This window comes from Phascolarctos cinereus, unplaced genomic scaffold (genome assembly GCF_003287225.1).
Source record: "Phascolarctos cinereus isolate Bilbo 61053 unplaced genomic scaffold, phaCin_HiC Scaffold_5;HRSCAF=322, whole genome shotgun sequence".
NCBI classification, from domain to species: Eukaryota; Metazoa; Chordata; class Mammalia; order Diprotodontia; family Phascolarctidae; genus Phascolarctos; species Phascolarctos cinereus.
The window spans coordinates 311943023-311961443 of NW_027555958.1; the positions used below are offsets into that span (position 1 = coordinate 311943023).

An 18421-nucleotide genomic window follows, 5' to 3' on the forward strand; every position below is an offset into this window, starting at 1 on the left:
CCAAACAATCAATTTACAAATGAACTTTTAAATTTCAACACATCTGTAAAGTGAGAATAGTCTGTTCATGTTTTCCCTTTTTTGCCACATTAAACGTGCCTTCAGGGCAGTGATTTTAACAGTGTTTTACTAATCTTTGTATCCTTTCAGTGCCTTAACACAGTGCCTTGCCCAGTGGAAGTATATAAAACATATTTGTTGATTAATTGCAAGGGAAAGAATAGTTAGGCTCTGGCAGAATTTCAATTATCATTAGGATGTATTTGATATAGGTAAAAATAATAGCTCACTTTAAAAGCTTTCTTCAACAGCTGAACACCTGACACGTGACTGCATGGGGCTCTTTAGAGAGCTTCAAGTACTGTCCTAAGAGCAACATTTTATTGTTTCGATCCCAAGATTAAAAGTAATATTACATCCTTTGAACAAATTAAAAGAGACATAGGAGGATTCTCTAACCCATCAGATGTATATGTAATTGTGTCTTAGGGTTCTGTCCTGGGCTCTTTTCTCTTCTCCCTCTATACTATTTCCATTGATAATCTCATCAGTTCCTATGGATTCACTTACCATGTCTATGTTGATTCTCAAGTCTGCTTTGCTTTCCTCAATCTCTCTCCTGATCTCCAATCTCACATCTCCAACTGGATGTCCAGTAGACATCTTAAACTCAGTATGTCATACACACACACACACACACACACACACACACACACGTGTGTGTGTATACATATATATGTAAAATTATTCTATACATACTTCTATTTATCAGTTCTTTCTCTGGTTGCAGATAGTGTCTTTCTTCACATATCCTTTATAGTGAATTTGGGTATTTATAATAGACAAAATAACTTACTCACTCAAAGTTGTTCTTTAAGCAATATTGCTGTTACTGTATACAATGATCTCTTGGTCCTGCTCATTTGCTCTTCATTATTTTGGGTAAGTCCAGGTATTTCTAAAATCCATCTTTTGTTTTCTCTGCCAATTAGGTGGGTGTTAAGTATAACCTCAGGGTTTTGATTCGCTTTTCTCTTACAAGCAATATGGATAAATCTTCCATGCAGTTGTCAAGGTTGTTGGTTATTTTTTTTTAACTTTTTGTTCATATCCTTTGTTCATATCATTGACCACAGAATTAGACACACACACACACACACACACCTATTTGTGTTAGTTCCCTACATGTCTTGGACATTATAACATTATCAGAGATCATAGAATGATAGCTTTAGAATTAGAATGGAGTTTAGAGACCATCTGGCCAAAACCTTTCATTTTACTGAGATCCAAGTAGGTAAAGTGAATTGTCCACATGGGTAATAAAGGTTGGAGGTGGAATTGGAATTCAGTCTTCTGACTTCAGAGGCAGCACTCTTTCTACTCTACTATGCTGAGATATTTGATGCAAAGATTGACCCCACCCTATGTAATATATTCTGAGACCTTCTCTAATCTTACCCTCTCATTCTATCATCAGTCCATGAATGGGGAAGGAAAGAAAGGGGCAAAGAAAGGATAATGCCTGGTTTTCTCCTTCTCTATTCTTATCTTTCTAGACCTCCTTCATTTTCTCCCTCTTCCTTTTGTGCCCTGTCCTCTCTAGACTTTCATCTTCTCCTTGCAATTCTTCCCACTAAATCACTTTCCATCCTTCTGTATCTATTCTTCACTGCTCTGATATTTTCTCAGTATACACTCTTCTGTTCCTCTCACTCTCTCTCTTCTCTTTCCTATCCATTCCTCTTCAGTATTTCTCTTTCCTCTTCCTTTCTCAAACCCTACTCCTTGCCCTTCCTCTAAAACTCCTTTTCTTTCTTCCCCAACCCTTCCCTTTCTCTAAACCTCCCTGTTATCACTTCCTCATTACCCCCCTTCTCCATTATTTTCTTTGTCCCTCTTTCCCATCCCTCTATTCTCCCTTTTTGATCTATTCCCTCTTCCTCCATTTACCTTTCTATCCTTCCCTTCTTCCTCTTCAATCTTGATTCCTCTTTTCTCTCTCTCACATTAATTTTCTTTCTCACTCTCCCTTTCTTTCCACTCTCCAACACTTGATCTTATTTCTCTTTCCCATTTTCTGATCCTTCCATTCTCTTTCTCTCCTTCGACTTGGTTCCTTCCTCCTCCAACAGTCCCCTTTCTCCTTTGTCCCAGCACCTCTCTCAGTGTTCCTCTCCTTTTTCCATTTTACTTTGTCCCCTGCTATCCTTTCTTCTTTACCCTTCTCCAGTTGCTTTCTCCTCTACTTCCCACCTAGCTCTCCATCCTTCTTTCTCCTTACTCCTTACTCCCTATCCTTCCTCTCTCCTTTCCTTTATCCTTCTCTGACCTTCCTTCCCCCCTAATTCCAATTCTATCTTTCTCTACTCTTCTTCTACTTTCTTCATCCCTTCTCCTTTCTTTTGTCCATTCCCACTCTAGCCTTCTCCCTGTTCATTCCCACCTTTTCCATCTGTTCCCTTTGTATACATTCTCTTCCCCATCCCTCGCTCCATCTTCTGCTTCCTTCTTCTCTGCCCATTCTTTTCTGTCTCATACTTCTTCCTCTTTCAGTCTGTTTATTCTTCTCTCTAGCTCTCTACGTCTTTCTGTGTCTCCATCCTTTCCCCCTATCCATGGCCTAATGGATAGAGCATTAGAGCTAGAATCAGGAAAACCTGAGTTCAAATATAGCCTCAGACACTAGCTAAGTGTGACTATGCACAACTCAGCCTCTAATGACTTCAGTTTCCTCATCTGCAAATTGGAGATAAAAAAAAACCCAACTACCTCCAAAGGTGGTTGTGAGGATAAAATGAGATAATATTTGTAAAATGCTTTGCAAACTTTAGAGCACTACATAAATGCTAACTATTATCATCATCATTATCAATAATTATTAATGTTATAATATTAAAATTATTATGGTAAATTAATTTATTATATGGTATTTTACATATTATAATTATATGTTATATAATTATAATTAATTAAATTAATAAAAATAAAATTAACATTAACTAAATATTATTATTGTTACTACTACAACCCCCTCCGCGCCCCCCCCCGTAATTTCTTCTTGTCTTTCCCACCCACTTCTTTTCAACTACTCCTCATTCTCTCCAGCCCCACCCCTGGCCACTTCGTTCCCTCCCGGGTCCCTCCCTAGGCCCTCCCCCTTTCTCTCTCCTCCGCTCTCCCCTCTCGGCCCCGCCCCTCAGCAGCCGAGGCCCCTGCGCTCCCTCCCTCCCTCTGCTCCGGTTCTCCCCCACCTGTGTCCCTCCCACCTGGGGCCTCAGCTGCTCATGGAGAAGGCGGACGGCTTCTCAGAGGAGGAATTCCGGAAGGCCTGCGCGGAGCTGGAGGGCCCGGCTCCGGCAGGCGGGGGCTGGGAGTCGCTGGTGGAGTCGGAGGGCTTCAACCTCTACCGGCAGCCGGACGAGGTAGGGGCCGGGGCGGGCTGAGTCAAAAGACGCTAACCGCGGGCTGGGTCGGGAAGTGGGGGGGCGGGCTGTCATTGATCAGGGAGGCAGGGCTGGGGACTAACCCGGGGGGGGCCGGCTTCACCAAGGGGGTGTGCGCCTTGATAAAGGACGGACGGGAACGGGCTGCGCAGGGAGATAGGTCATTTATGTATGATATGTCACATGGAAGAGAAAGAGCTCACAACTCAGAGTCCTCTGTTACTGTAGTGGGGGAGGGCGGCGGGGGAGTTATCCAAGGACTGACTGGGGTTGGGATGGAGATTGAACAGAGGGTGTGTGTGGGTGGGCGGGGAGCGGAGACTGTGATGATGTTGGAGGTAGAGAGGAATAGGTCAGGGACTGGGGGATCACTAACTGTGTTTGTGACCTTGGGCAAATCGCTTCCCTTTCCCGGGCGCGCAGCTTCCTCTTCTGTAAAATTAAAGAGACCAATTCCTTCAGTAGCTTAAAGGCCTTTTCTAGCTCTAGTAGTCCAGGACTGCTACAGTTGACTCTAGACTACACAGTAAGTCTGTATACTACAGTAGACTATAGACTACACCTGCTTTGCTCTCTAATTGGCCACTAGTGCTTATAGGCACCCTCGCGATTCGTTGTACTTCTGAAGTTTAGGTAGAGAAGTTAGCTGATGGGATGGGGAGAGGACAGTAGTGCTGAGAAAGGCAGGGGAGTGTAGTGGGGAGAGTCAGAAATCTGGGGTCCCAGTTTTGCTAATCTTTAACCTGTGTGATCTCGGGTAAGATATCTCTCATCTCTTCCTCCTAATGTCTCCATCTATAAAATTAGAAGGTTGAATTAGATGATCTACAAGATCCTTTGCAATTCAAAATGATAGCTGTAGGAGGGGCTTGGGAGAACAGGTGCCCCAGCTAGTGCATTGTTGATGAAGCCCTGAGTTTGACCAGCCCTTCTGGAAAGCAATTTGGAACTAAACCCAGAAAGTTACCAAACTGCATGTTTTGACCCAAGTGCAGTAGTATACCAGTAGCAGACTTTTACCCCAAAGAGATCAAAGAAAGAGGAAAAGGATCTATTTGTTCAAAAATATTTATAGCAGCTTTTTTCATGATAACTAAAAATTGGTTGCAAAGGGGGTGGCCTCCTATTGGAGAATGGCTAAACAAATTGTAGTGTATGAATGTAATGGGATATTATTGTGCCTTAATTAATGATGAAATGTGAAGTTTCAGAGGAACAGAAGATTTTTATGAATTGATGCAGAGAAAAGTGAGCAGAGCTTGGAGAACAGTTTTTATAATGATAACAGTATTAAAGAGAAAAACATTTTTGGAAAAACTTTATAAACTTGATCAGTGTAATGATAAACCACAAGTCCAAAAGAATGAATGAAGATGAAACATACCACTGATTTGGTAGGAGGTGTACAACTTAACATTTTTGGTCATAACTAATATGGGACTTTGTTTTTCCAAACTGTATAGATATGTATTAAGCAATTTGTTTTTCTGCGTTTTTCTTTTTCTTTTTCTTTTTTATTTGCTCAATTGGGAGAGGAAATACTGGAAGGGACAGATTAATTTTTAAAATTACTTAAGAAATAAAAATAATAAACTAAAACAAAATATTCTTCCCAATTCTACCATTCTAGGATCACATAGTAAGTCTAATAAATGCTTTGTTGTTTTGACTTCACTTCTAATGGGATATTAATACATAGGTCATAGGGTGGTCTGAGCAACAAATGAGATAACATTTTAAGTGCTTTTCAGACTGCAAGATGCTAAATACAAATGAGAGGCATGGTAGAACATGGTATATGGAACATGGTATATGGTGTAATGGAATATGAGTCAGGAGACCTGTATTCAAAACCAGGCTCAGATATTTACTAGTCTACATAGATACTATGGGCAAACATCTCTGATCCTCAGTTTCTTCATCAGCAAAATGGTGATATTATCATTTAAAAGCTATTCAAGGATATGATTTAAGGGTTATTAAAGCTATTATTATTTAAGGACCTATGATCTAGTTAGTCTTAAGAACATTAGAAAGAGGATTTTTCTCCTCTAGAAGCATTTTGGGTGCTTTGGTAACCCCTCATTGTCACTAGAGGGAAGAATTATTTTCCTGATATCTTAGAGGATATTTTTACTACTTTTAACTGACATCATAGAGAGTCCTGATTAAAATTGATTTTCCTTTATCAATTACTTGATTTTTCTACAGATAAGTGTTTCTTTTTTCACCTTCAAGGAAATTCAATTCAACATACATTCATTAATTGCCTATTTTATGTGTGTATATATATATATATCTCCAGCTTAGTACAATGACTGACACCTAAAAGTTGCTTAATAAATGTCTATTATTTGATTGATTGTGTTCCAGGCACTGTGGTAGTTGTTGGGACCACAAATATACACACATACAGTTCTTTCCTTTAAGGAGTTGATACTTTATTAGCCCTGTATGGATCTATTTTCTGATTTAACAGAAAAGGATAGAATTCTGTAGCTATATGTAAAACAAGGTAATGTGAAATGGAGTCAAGTGAGAGAGTGTTCTAGGACAATTTGAGAAGAAGGGAAATTTTTTTTTTTCAGCTGGGGGACATTGTAGGGCTAAGATGAAGAGTAAAGTTTGTTTTATTTCAGGAAGGAGATGTGGATCAAATAAAGGGATCTTTCCAACTAGCTATACTGAAAATGATTATTTCTAGAGATAGAAATGATAGATGGCACAGTGGATAGAGCACCAGGTATAGAGTTAGAAAGACTCATCTTCCTGAGTTCAAATCTGGCCTCAGACACTGTGTGACCCTGGGCAAGTCACTTAACCCTGTCTGCCTCAGTTTCTTCATCTGTCGAAAGAACCTGGAAAAGGAAATGGCAAACCACTCCAGGATCTTTGCCAAGGAAACCTCAAATGAGGTCATGAAGAGGCAGACACAGCTGACACCACTCAACAACAACAGAAAAGATAGAAAATTTCTGGAATATGTTACAGTAGATAGATAGCTGGCTTCAAAGCCTGTAGGCCCAGGCTCAAGCCTTCCCTCTGTCACATCCTGGTTGTGTGACCCTGGGCAAGTCCCTTAACCTATTAGTTATCTAGATCCTCTAGGCAACTCTATAAATTATAAATTTCAGAAAAGGTGTCCCCCTGCACATTAGTAGATTATGTTTCATCACCCTGGTGATAACAACTCCACTTTCTATAGCTATATTTTTATTTATGTTATTCAGTTGTTTTTCAGTCATGTCCAACTTTTTGTGACCTGATTTGGGTTTTCTTGGCAAAGATACTAGAGTGCTTTTCCACTTCCTTCTCCATCTCATTTTACAGATGAGGAAACTGAGGCAAATAGGGTTAAGTTATTTGCCCAGGGTCACACAAATCTGGTCTGAGACCAGATTTGAAGTCAGGAGGATGAGTCTTCCTGACTCCAGGTGCACCGTGGAACCACCTAGCTGCCCCCATTTTTATCTATATCCACATCTATCTCTATATTTTTATGGGGAAAGGAAGGGAGAAAACACATTTGTAGGAAAATGAAACTACTGAGGGGAATGGTATGGATCAATTGAAAGAGTGCTAGATTTTGAGTTACAGGAATCCTGCTTCTGGCACTTAGTATTTAGGTGAAAAAGCAAGACACTTAACCTTTCAGGGCATTAGGAAGATGAGGATTTTCATCTGTTAGAGATTACCTCTGAAATCCCTAATTGGCTCTAGAGCTATGATGATGTGATCTTATCATTAAGTAAGCATAATTAATCATCATATTAATTAAGAGAAACATTACATCCATGTGAAGGTAGTACAGTCTGCCACTAAGAAGTTGTAAAAGATAAGACAGGTGATATGCCTTTCCTAGCCACCACTACCCTGGCATAGTAGACTGACCATTACACCATGGAATCAGAGCACGTGGGTATGTGGTGGCAAAAAAGCTGAGCACTAAAGGGAAACCCACCAACAGAGGAATGGCTACATACGTCGTGGTCTGTGCATGTGATGGAATACAGTGGTGCTGTAAGACAGGAGAAAATAGATGATTCAAAAAGACATGATGCAGAGTGAAGTAAGCAAACCCAGAAGAGCAATTGCTATTGTAACATTAATAGTATAAAAATAAACAATTTTGAAGAATTTTTATAAATTGATAAAAAATGAAATGAACAGAACCAGGAGAACAATTTATGTAGTAAAACAATACTGTAAAGACAAGTAACTTTGAAAGCTGTAAGAACTATGGTTAATACAATGACCATCCATGATTTCAGAAGATTGATAATAAAATACACTATCTACTTCCTGACAGAAAGGTGATAGAATTAGGATGCAGAATGAGAGGTACACACACATTTATATGTAAATAAAATAGGTATACACATATATAATATGTGTATAATATATATTTGTATATATGTGTATAATACAGAAATTACATGTATATATATATGCATATATATATGTATATATATAATATGTTTGTATCAATATATCCATTGAGGGAATTTGTTTTGCTTGATTATGCAAATTTGTTAAAAGATATATGTATATGTATATATATACATGTATATACACACACATACATATCTATCTATATCTATCTATCTATCTATCTATCTATCTATCTATCTATCTATCTATCTATATCTATCCCCAATGGAGTTGGAGATGGGAGAGATTAATAATAGATTTCTGTTAATTAAAAAAAATTAACAGTAGAATGGGGGGGTTGCTACAGATGTGGAATGTTGCTTGAGATTACTAAGTTGTTAGTTTTACTTAATTGTTTTACTTGGTTGAGGAGACCCCTCACAAAATAAGGATGATCTGTGAATATTTATAATGTAAAGAAAAAACACATCAGTAAAACTTTTTTTTAAAAAGACATTCCAATTCTAATACTATGTCTGTGACTATAGGCCTCAGTTTCCACATCTGTAAAATGGAGACAATAATGGTTGCCCCACTTTCCTCACAGAATTGTTTTAGGGAAAATGCGCAATAAACTATTACATTTAAGGCACCTTTGTTTAGTAAGAGAAAAATGTATTGCTTGTTATTTGTTTTATTCATGAAATTAGTTTTACTTGAAGATATAGTTTGTTCATATGATAAGTATGAATTTGCTGGTAGATGCATTGGATTTTTTTTTTAACCAGAAGAGTTTTTAGCTGCTGAATTTTAAATAATCTGACTTCTCTTCATTTTGGTCAGTTGATGAGAACCAGACAATAACTTTGGAACAAAAGATGTCACCAACCTTATAGTAAAATAATGAAAGTTATTGGTTGAGGGTTTGTCTTAGCTCCCTTCTGTGCTTAAGCAGACTCAGAATGTGCCAGCTTAATTAGGTAAGAAAAATGAGGAGAAAAAAAAAACACTGCACTTCTCCTCAACTGGACCAAGTAAATAAAACCAAGTCAGAAATGAAAAATCAAATGAACCAGAAATTTGGCTCTGTGATTATATATATATATACACATACATATACATATATGTATATATGTATATGTGTGTACACATGTATGTGTGTATATGTGTATGTATCTCTGTGTGTATACACACACACATATGTAATATAACATATGATAGATAGATGACCTGGGTTCAAGTCCCAGCTCTGCCACTTTGCTACCTGTGTGACCTTGGACAAGTGACTAAGATCCCCTGGGTCTTAGTTTCCTTATTTATAAAATGGCAGTATCCCCTCAACATAGATAAACCCCATACATTTTCTTTGAGACTCATGCTATAATTGTAATGCTTGCACTATGTATTCCAGATGAGATATGGCTAGAACAGAGCAGAATGGAGCATTCCCTCCCTTGTGCAGGATGCCATATCTTGCCCAGTGCAGTGTAAGACTGTGTGAACTTTACTGGCCATCATATCACATTGTTGATTCATGTTAAGCTTGTAGTCTGCTAAACCATCCAGATTTCTTTCAGCTCCTTGTTATCTAGCCACCTCCATATTGTATTTGTGAAATTCATTTTTTTTTAACCCAAGAGTAAAACTTTAAATTTACCCCAATTACATTTCACCTTACTAGATTTAACCTAATCCTCTGGTGGCCTGTCATTATGCTTTTGTGTCATGACTCTCATCTTGTGTGTTAGCTATCCCACTTAGCTTTATGTCATCTGTAAACGTGATGAGCATGTTTTAGTGCCGTCAATAACATGCTAAACATCCCCAGACCAAACACAAATCCTTGGAGCATGGCAGTAGACCCCTCCCAAGTTGACATTGACCCATTAATAACTGTTTTTAATCTGATGGTCATTTCGCCACTTCCAAATTCACTTATCTGTACTTTAAATGCACTATCATCTCTGCTCATATCCTTCCATCTTAAAAACCAATATAGACCGAAAGATTTTGCCCCTGAAATCTAGGTAAATAATATCTGCAATATTTTTTTCTGATCTACCAGCAAAGTGATGCTATAAAAAATGAAAAGGAGCAGAGTATCACAATGTATGCATTTAATCCTTGCTTCTGCGACTTGACGTTGGAAATTGTGAGCTGCAACAGGACTAAAGCCAATAAGGTGTCTGCACAGTTTATCATTAATATGGTGAATCGCTTGAAGCAGAGGGCCATGGGACTACTAAAGGAGGGGCAAATGGGCCCAGACTGGAAAAGTGGAAGCTTTAACCTGCTCTCTGCTGATTATTGGAATTGGGCCTTTGAGTGGCGACTATATATCCAGTGTGGATAGGACAGAGGGATACCCAGTTGGAGAAAATAAACAAAAAAAAGAAATGGAGTTAGTCTGGCATGACCATTCTTCATGATGTTCACTCATCATCACTTTCATACTGTTAGATAATCTATAATTTTGCTAGAGATCAAAGTCATGCTCACTGGCTTACTGGCTTCCATTTTTAGAAAATTTTTACTTCTCTTACTATCCTTTGCTATTAGATCAGAGAAAAAAAAAAGATTTACCTCTTGCCCTTCACTCCAGTTCCCTTTTAGGGGATTTTCTTATTCCTTGGGAAATTTCCATAACTAAGTCATGAAATGTGGCTCTTTGCTCTTTTGACTCATTACCTCCATTGGTTAACGTCACCATCAGGTGTTATATTTACTCAGTCCCCACCAGCAGTGGTAGCTTATATCATCTTTGCTGATGCAAGTTTCAAACCTTAATCAGTGAGCACAAATGCTTTTCCCTGCTCTTGGAAGAACTTACAGTCTAGTTGGGATAACTAGACATATATGTGGTGACAATACAAAATAAAACTATGTGTTAAAAGAGATCTATGAGCAGAGTACTCTAGAAGTTTCAAGGAGGAGAAGATCATTTCGTCCTAGTGAAACTTTCATTGAAGAGATGATATGTTATCTTACTCTTGTGGGGCAGGTAAGATTTCAACAGTTAGAGGTATGATAGATTAGTGTAGGGTGTTTCAGATATAGAAAACAGCAAGAGCTATTTCTCAGAGATGGGAAAGCTTTTTTAGGAGAGGGTGGGTAGTTTAATTTGGCTAGGGAAAGTAAAATGTGTAATAGGAGAGTAATGTGATAAAGGTGCGTTACAACCTTCTTATAAGCTCCTGGTGTCAGAGATAACTATGTTTTTGATAGGGTATAATTTTGGCTTGCAGAATATTGTTATTATTTAAGAACTGATGATGAAATGAGTAGAAATAAATACTTCTTTTACAACTTTGGGGGACACAGACATAGTGACAACACTATAAATGGAAAGAATACCCACCATAAAATAACGAATAAAATAAATTTTGTAAAATCATAAGCTTGGCCCCAAAGAAGAGATCAGAGAAGACCTATCTTCCCACTCTTTTTCAGAGGTAGGGGGTCCACAGATAAGGAATACTGTATACAATGTCATTTCCCCCCAGTGTATTATTTTTGCTGATTTTTTTACCTGTTCTTACTCTTTTTCTTTTAAAAATTCTTTTCTATAAAGGATTGCTCCATGGAAGGGTAAAGACCTACAGAGAAATCGAGGCAATCAATTAAAATCTATTTTAAAAAGAAATTGTTCTTTCAGTTGTGTCCAACTCTTCATAAGCCCATTTGGGGTTTTGGGAAAGATACTGGAGTAGTTTGCTATTTTCTTTTCCAGGTCATTTTACAGATGAGCAAATTGAGGCAACTAGGGTTAACTGACTTGTTCAGGGTCACACAGCTAGCAAATATTTGAGGCCAGATTTGAACTGAGGCCTTCCTGACTCCAGGTCCACTGCTTGATACACTGTGCCAACTAGTTGCCCCTTCAAATAAATTAACATCACTTATAAATAGGCAACCATGGCTTCCTAATAAAGTGTTGCTAGAGCATCTTTATTCACTGTAGTCTACCTCTCTTTGAGGGCTAGAAATTATGGTGAGATGCATAGAACTCTGTTTCACTTTTCTGATCTTCATCTGGGCACAGAACCTAGATGGCTCTGGAGGAGAAAGTGAGGCTGGTGACTTTGCATAGCCCTCCCTCACTTAAATCCAATTCACTTGCATGTCATGGAATCACCTCCATGATGTCGTGGTCCTTTTAGAGAAGGAAGGTCAAATAATAACAACAGCAACAAAATGAAGGCGTTGCACCCGCTGATGGCTTAAGATACTTTCCAGACATAATTGTCTCTGAATCTCTATGTGCCCTTGAGTGGTACCTGAAGCAATTGTTGGTAATGCGCTTCTGCTCTCCACTGGTACCACCTGAAAGGCTTCATCTCACAGTACTATTCAAAAACTTTCTTCATTGACTCCCAATTGCCTTTCACACAAAATGCAAAATCTGAGGCCAGGAACTTAAAAGCCCTCTAGAGTAAGGCTTACTTTTGTACACATATTCTGTTTTGTAAAATGTAAACTCCTTTAAGTCAGAGACTGTTTTGGGGGGGAGGGTGGGATGGGGATGTTGGTTTGTTTTGCCTTTATATCCCCAGTTCTAGGGAAGCAGTCTAATATAGTTACAATGTAGGGAGAGGGAACCTTTAGCCTGGAGACCACATGTGGCCCTCTAGGTCCTCAAGTGGGGCTCAAGTTTAAATTCAGTCAAAGGGCTACACTTGAGGACCTAGAGGGCCACATGTGGCCTCAAGGCTGCTGGTTCCCCACGCCTGTACTAGTGGCTAGAGAGCTAGCCTTGAATTTGGGAAGGGGGAGAAAGTGGAACTTGGGTTCAAGGCCTACCTCTGAAACACACTAGCTGTGTGTCTCTGGGCAAGTCTCAGTGCTCTAGGCAACTCTTTTTTTTTTCCCTTTTAAATAGTATTTTATTTTTTTTTCCAGTTACATGTAAAGATAATTTTTGACATTTATATTTTAATAAAATTTTGAGTTCCAAATTTTTTCCGTCCTTCTACTACCCTCTCCCTAAGATGGTAAGCAATTTGATATAGGTTATATATATGCAATCATGTAAAACACATTTCCATACTAGTCATGTTGTGAAAGAAGAAACAGAACAAAATGAAAACTAAAAACATGAAGAAAATAAAGTGAGAACAATATACTTCAATGTGCAGTCAGACTCCAATCAGTTCTTTCTCTGGAAGTAAATAATGTTTTCAATCATGAGTCTTTGGAATTGTTGTGGATTGTTATATTGTTGAGAAGAGCTAAGTCAGTCATAGTTGATCATTGTACAATATTGCTGATACTGTGTTAAATGTTTTCCTGGTTCTGTTCGCTTCAATTTGTATCAGTTTATGTAAATCTTTCCAGGCTTTTCTGAAATCTGCCAAGCAGCTCTTGAGGCTTAACCTACAGAGAAGGTGATGATGGTATTGGTAGTCCCTGGTTCCTGTTGTAATACAGAACATTATTTTGCCATTTAGGTAGTAGGGCCCTTTAAGCCATGGAAAGCAAAAGTTGGTGCTTCATCTTGCCCCAGACCTCTTTCCTCCTAAATCTAAACAATAGTGAAATGTACTCTTGCATAGCTCAGCATAGCCCGTACCTCCAATGCAAATGGATAAGAAAGCTTGCAATATAATTGCTTTAGATAATTATGTTTATACCAGAGACCAGGACACCTGGTCTGGTTTGTGTGATCTCTGATCTGTAATAATGGGGTGCTCGGGTGCTTGTGCTTGTACTTGTGCCCCAATTTCTCCCTAGTCTCAGAAACACTGTCTCTAACAGCCACTCCCCAGCCCAAGGACACTGTGCCTAGCAGTTATTCATGCGTGGGCCTCAGCATGACCCTTATCTCTCTCCCTGGTACAGCTACACAGAGCTGGGCTGCTCAGGCCCCAGCCCTCAGATCATGTCTCTGGAAGCCTCCCAATTCCTCAGTAAGTTCCTGTGTTATGAGAAAGCTTTCCCTTGTTGCAGAGCATTCTCTCATCAAGACAGAGGGAGAGGGGTGTCCTTGACCAGCCCAAGAACTCTTCCTCTTGCCAGACTTCAAACATCCATCCCCCTCCCTGTCCTGTATACTCCCTGTACTTTCCCATCCATAGCCCCAAAGACACCTGCATCTTTAGATTACCTCATCAGTGTTCCTCGCATTTCTTTCCCATGCTCTTTTCTATATAAACCCTAGCTCGACCCCTGATGGGGGCTGCTTGATTTGGATGTAAATACCCCTGGCAGTCACGCACTAATAAATCCACATCTTAAATTATGCCTGGACCTCACTCGCTGGTTTCTCGGTGCAACACTGTGTCCATAAAATCACAGGCCAATCCCTATCCCTATTTTCAGCACACTTAGTAGGTACTTAATACATATTTGCCAAATTGAATTATTTTCTGTTCTTTCTCCTCTTGTGTGGTGCCTTTATCTCTACTGTAAGTTGAAAAGGACTTGTGGGTTAGCCTGAGAACCTAAAGACTGTATGTGATACTGTTTCTTTAGAAAGACGTTTTCTCTCTGTTCCAAACAACCAATTTGCAAATGAACTTTTAAAATCCAAGCCATCTATTAAACTGAGAATAGCCTGTTTATATTTTCTCTTCTCAGCCACATTAAACATGCCTTCAGGGCAGTGATTTTGACAGTGTTTTTACTAATCTTTGTATCCTTGTTCAGTGCCTTAACACAATGCCTTGTCCAGTGGAAGTATATAAAACATACTTGTTGATTAATTGCAAGGGAAAGAACAGTTAGGCTTTGGCAGAATTTAATTATCATTAGGATGTATTTGTCATAGGTACAAATAACAACTCACTTTAAAAAGCTTTCTCTAACAGCTGAACACCTGACATGTGACTGCATGGGACTCTTTAGAGAGCTTCAAGTACTGTCCTGGGAGCAACATTTTATTGTTTTGATCCCAAGATTAAAAGTAGTATTATATCCTTTGAACAAATTAAAATCCTGTCACAACACAGAGACATAGGAGGGTTCTCCAACCAGCCCATCAGATGTATATGTAAGTGTGTCTCAGGTTTGTGTCCTAGGCTCTTTTGTCTTCTCCCTCTACACCATTTCCATTGATGATCTCAGTTCCCATGGATTCATTTACCGTGTCTATGTTGATAATTCTCAAGTCTACCTTGGCTGGCCCAATCTCTCTCCTGGCCTCCAATCTCACATCTCCAACTGCCTTTCAAACATCTCAAACTCGATGTCCAGTAGATATCTTAAACTCAGTATGTCCAAAACAGAGCTTATCTTTTCCCTGGCCTAAACCCTTCCCTTTTACAACAGAGGACAACATCATCTTCCCAATCCCTCAGGCTTGCAATCTAGGAGTCATTCTGGACTCATCACTATCTCTCATCCAATCCCCATATCCAAGCTGTTGCCAAAGCCTTTGGATTTCACCTTTGCAACATCTCTGGAATATGCCTCCTTGTCTTCTCTGGCACTGTCACCACTCTAGTGCAGGTCTTCATCACCTCATGCCTTGATTATTGCAAAAATCTGCTGATACGTCTACCTACTTCAAGATTCTCCTCACTCCAATCCTGTTCTCCATTCAGTCACTAAAGTGATTTTTCCAAAATGCAGATCCAATCATGTCACTCCCCCAGCCCCACCCTAAGTTCCAGTGTCTTTCTTTTGGCTCCAGGAGTAAATATAAAATGTTGTCTTTTGTACTGTGTGCTCTTCATAACCTAATCCCCTCCTACCTTTCCAGCCTTCTTACACCTTACTCCCCAACATGTACTCTTTGATCCAGTGCCTCTTGCTTCCTTCCTGTTGCTAAAACAAGATACTCCATCTCTTACCTCAGCATTTTCTCTGGCTGTCCCCCCATGCCTGGAAGGCTCTCTCCCTTCCCTGCTCAGATTACTGACCTTCCTGGCTTCTTGTAAGTCCCAACTAAAATTCTACCTTCTACAAGAAGCTTTCCCTACCCCTTCTTAATTCCAGTGCTGCCTTTCTTTTAATTATTTCCAGTATATAGCTTGCTTTTTATATATTTGCCCATTGTCTCCTCCATTAGACTGTAAACTTCTTCAGGGCAGGACTATCTTTTGCCTCTTTTGGTATCCTCAGCACTAGGCACAGTTCCTGGCATAGAGTTAGTTGCTTAAAGTTTATTGACCGATTTATTAAAATGTATTAAGAATAGTTGATAGGTATTTAGTTATTTAAGTATTACAATTTTTGCTTGGAGTGTGTGTGGTTTAAAAAAAATGTTGGGGGGGAGCAGAGCCAAGGTGGTGGAGTAAAAGCAGTGACTTGCTTGAGCTCTCCCCCATACCCCTCCAAATACTTGTAAAAAATGACTCTAAACAAATTCTAGAGCAACAGAACCCACAAAAAGATAAGAGTGAAACAAATTTCCAGCCCGAGACAACCTGGATGGTTGATAGGAAAGATTTGTTTTTGCTGGGCTGGGAGAGGAGCACAGTTTAGCATGAGCCAAGCAGGCAAAGACAAGCCCCCAGCAAACCCCAGGTCTCAGGGGATTAAATCACATAGCTGTGGTGGTTTCCAGACTTCTCAACCCACAAACGCCAAAGCCAACTTAGAAGTTTAGGGGGAAAGGTCTTTTGGACCTGGGTGAGAGAGAAGCACAGTTCAATTCTGGCCCTAGGGTAGCCCCTGGGTAGCAGTGGTGGCCATGGCTGCTTCTGGAGCTCTTGGCCCACAGATGGTGGGGTGATCCAGTGGTGGATCAGTGGGGGATTGCAGGGATCCTTTTGCTGGTACTGAGGCAGGATTCTCTTGCTTTGCGCTTGCTTGGATCTGGGTCTCAGTCCTGGGTGGTGGTTCTGGGGCAAGGAAGTGTGCTGGTATGGTGGAGCTTGTGGCAGTAGTAGAGAGGTAGTCCTCCTCACAGTTCCAAGACAGAAAACAGTGTTTGCAGTTACTCATAGACCAGAGCACAGGCCAAGAAAAGAATAAACACCTCTCCTTTGATCATACCACCTTGGAAGAACTGAAAATTTACAGGTCCCTAGAAGTATCTCTGAAAATAGGTACACAAAACCCCTGAAGCTTTAGACAGTATACCCTTCACACTGGAAGCAGAGCTCTACCCTAACAAAGAGTTAAAAAGTGAAGTAATTGGCTGGAAACATGAGCAAGCAGCAGAAAAACATCTTTCTTTGGTGAATAAAAAGATCAAAACATACAACCAGAAGAAGACAACAAAGTCAAAACTCCTACATCCAAAGCCTCTAAGAAAAATATGAATTCATCTCAGGCCATGGAAGAGCTCAAAAAGGATTTTGAAAATCAAGTAAGAGAAGTAGAGGAAAAATTGGGAAGAGGAATTGAGACTGATGCAAGAAAATAATGAAAAACGAGTCAATAGCTTGCTAAAGGAGACCCGAAAAATACTGAAGAAAACAACACCTTAAAAAATAGGCTAACCCAAATGGCAAAAGGTCCAAAAAGTGAATGAGGAGAATCCCTTAAAAAGCAGAATTAGCTAAATAGAAAAGGGGGTCCAAAAGCTCACTGAAGAAAATAATTCCTTAAAATTTAGGATGGAGCAAATGGAAGCTAATGACTCTATGAGAAATCAAGAAAATATAAAACAAAACTGAAAGAATGAAAAAATAGAAGACAATGTGAAATATCTCGCTGGAAAAACAACTGACCTGGAAAACAAATCCAGGAGAGATAATTTAAAAACTATCAGATCATGATTGAAAAAAAGAGTCTACACATCATCTTTCAAGAAATTATCAAGGAAAACTGCCCTGATATTCTAGAACCAGAGGGTAAAATAGAAAATGAAAGAATCTGCCTATTACCTCCTGAAAGAGATCCTGAAAGAAAAACTTCTGGGAATATTATAGTCAAATTCCAGAGTTCCCAGATCAAGGAGAAAATATTGCATGCAGCCAGTAAGAAACAATTCAAGTAAGGCAACTAGGAGGCACAGTAGATAGAGCACTAGTCCTGGAGTCAGGAAGACCTGAGTTCAAATCCAGCTTCAGACACATAACACTTATTAGCTGTGTGACTCTGGGCAAATCACTTAATCCCAATTGCCACACCAAAAAACAAACAAACAAGCAGACAAAAAAGAAACAATTCAAGCATTGTGGAAACATATTCAGGATAACACAAGATTTAGCAGTTTCTACATTAAGGGATTGGAGGTCCTGGAATATGATATTCTGGAAATTAAAGGAGCTAGGATTAAAACCAAGAATCACCTACCCAGCAAAACTGAATATAATCCTTCAGGGGAAAAAATGGAAATTCAGTGAAATAGAGGACTTTCAAGCATTCTTGATGAAAAGACTGGAGCTGAATAGAAAATTTGACTTTCAAATACAAGACTCAAGAGAAGCATGAAAAGGTAAACAGGAAAGAGAAGTCATAAGGTGCTTGTTAAAGTTGAACTGTTTGCATTCCTACATGGGAAGATGATATTTGTAACTCATAAGACCTTTCTAAGTATTAGGGTAGTTGGAGGGAATATATAGGCAGAGGGCACGGGGTGAATTGAATATGAAGGGATGATATCTAAAAAATAAAATTAAGGTGTGAGAGAGGAATGTACTAGGAGAAAGAGAAAGAGAGAAGTAGAATGGGGTGAATTATCTCATATAAGAGAAGGAAGAAAAAGCTTTTAC

At 39.3% G+C, this 18421-nt stretch overlaps 1 protein-coding gene across 2 annotated transcripts in view; it reads left to right on the forward strand.

The window, feature by feature from the left end:
- Nucleotides 1-3167: 3167 nt before the first annotated feature.
- PCTP (phosphatidylcholine transfer protein) overlaps nucleotides 3168-18421 on the forward strand; it is a 48146-nt gene continuing 32892 nt past the window's right edge. The window contains exon 1 of one of the 2 annotated variants that reach the window (XM_020991931.2): nucleotides 3168-3425. In XM_020991931.2, coding sequence (XP_020847590.1) covers nucleotides 3288-3425 — 138 coding nt within the window. In that variant the 5' untranslated portion in view covers nucleotides 3168-3287. The remainder of the gene's footprint in view (nucleotides 3426-18421) is intronic. The other variant, XM_020991932.2, reaches the window with a different exon arrangement.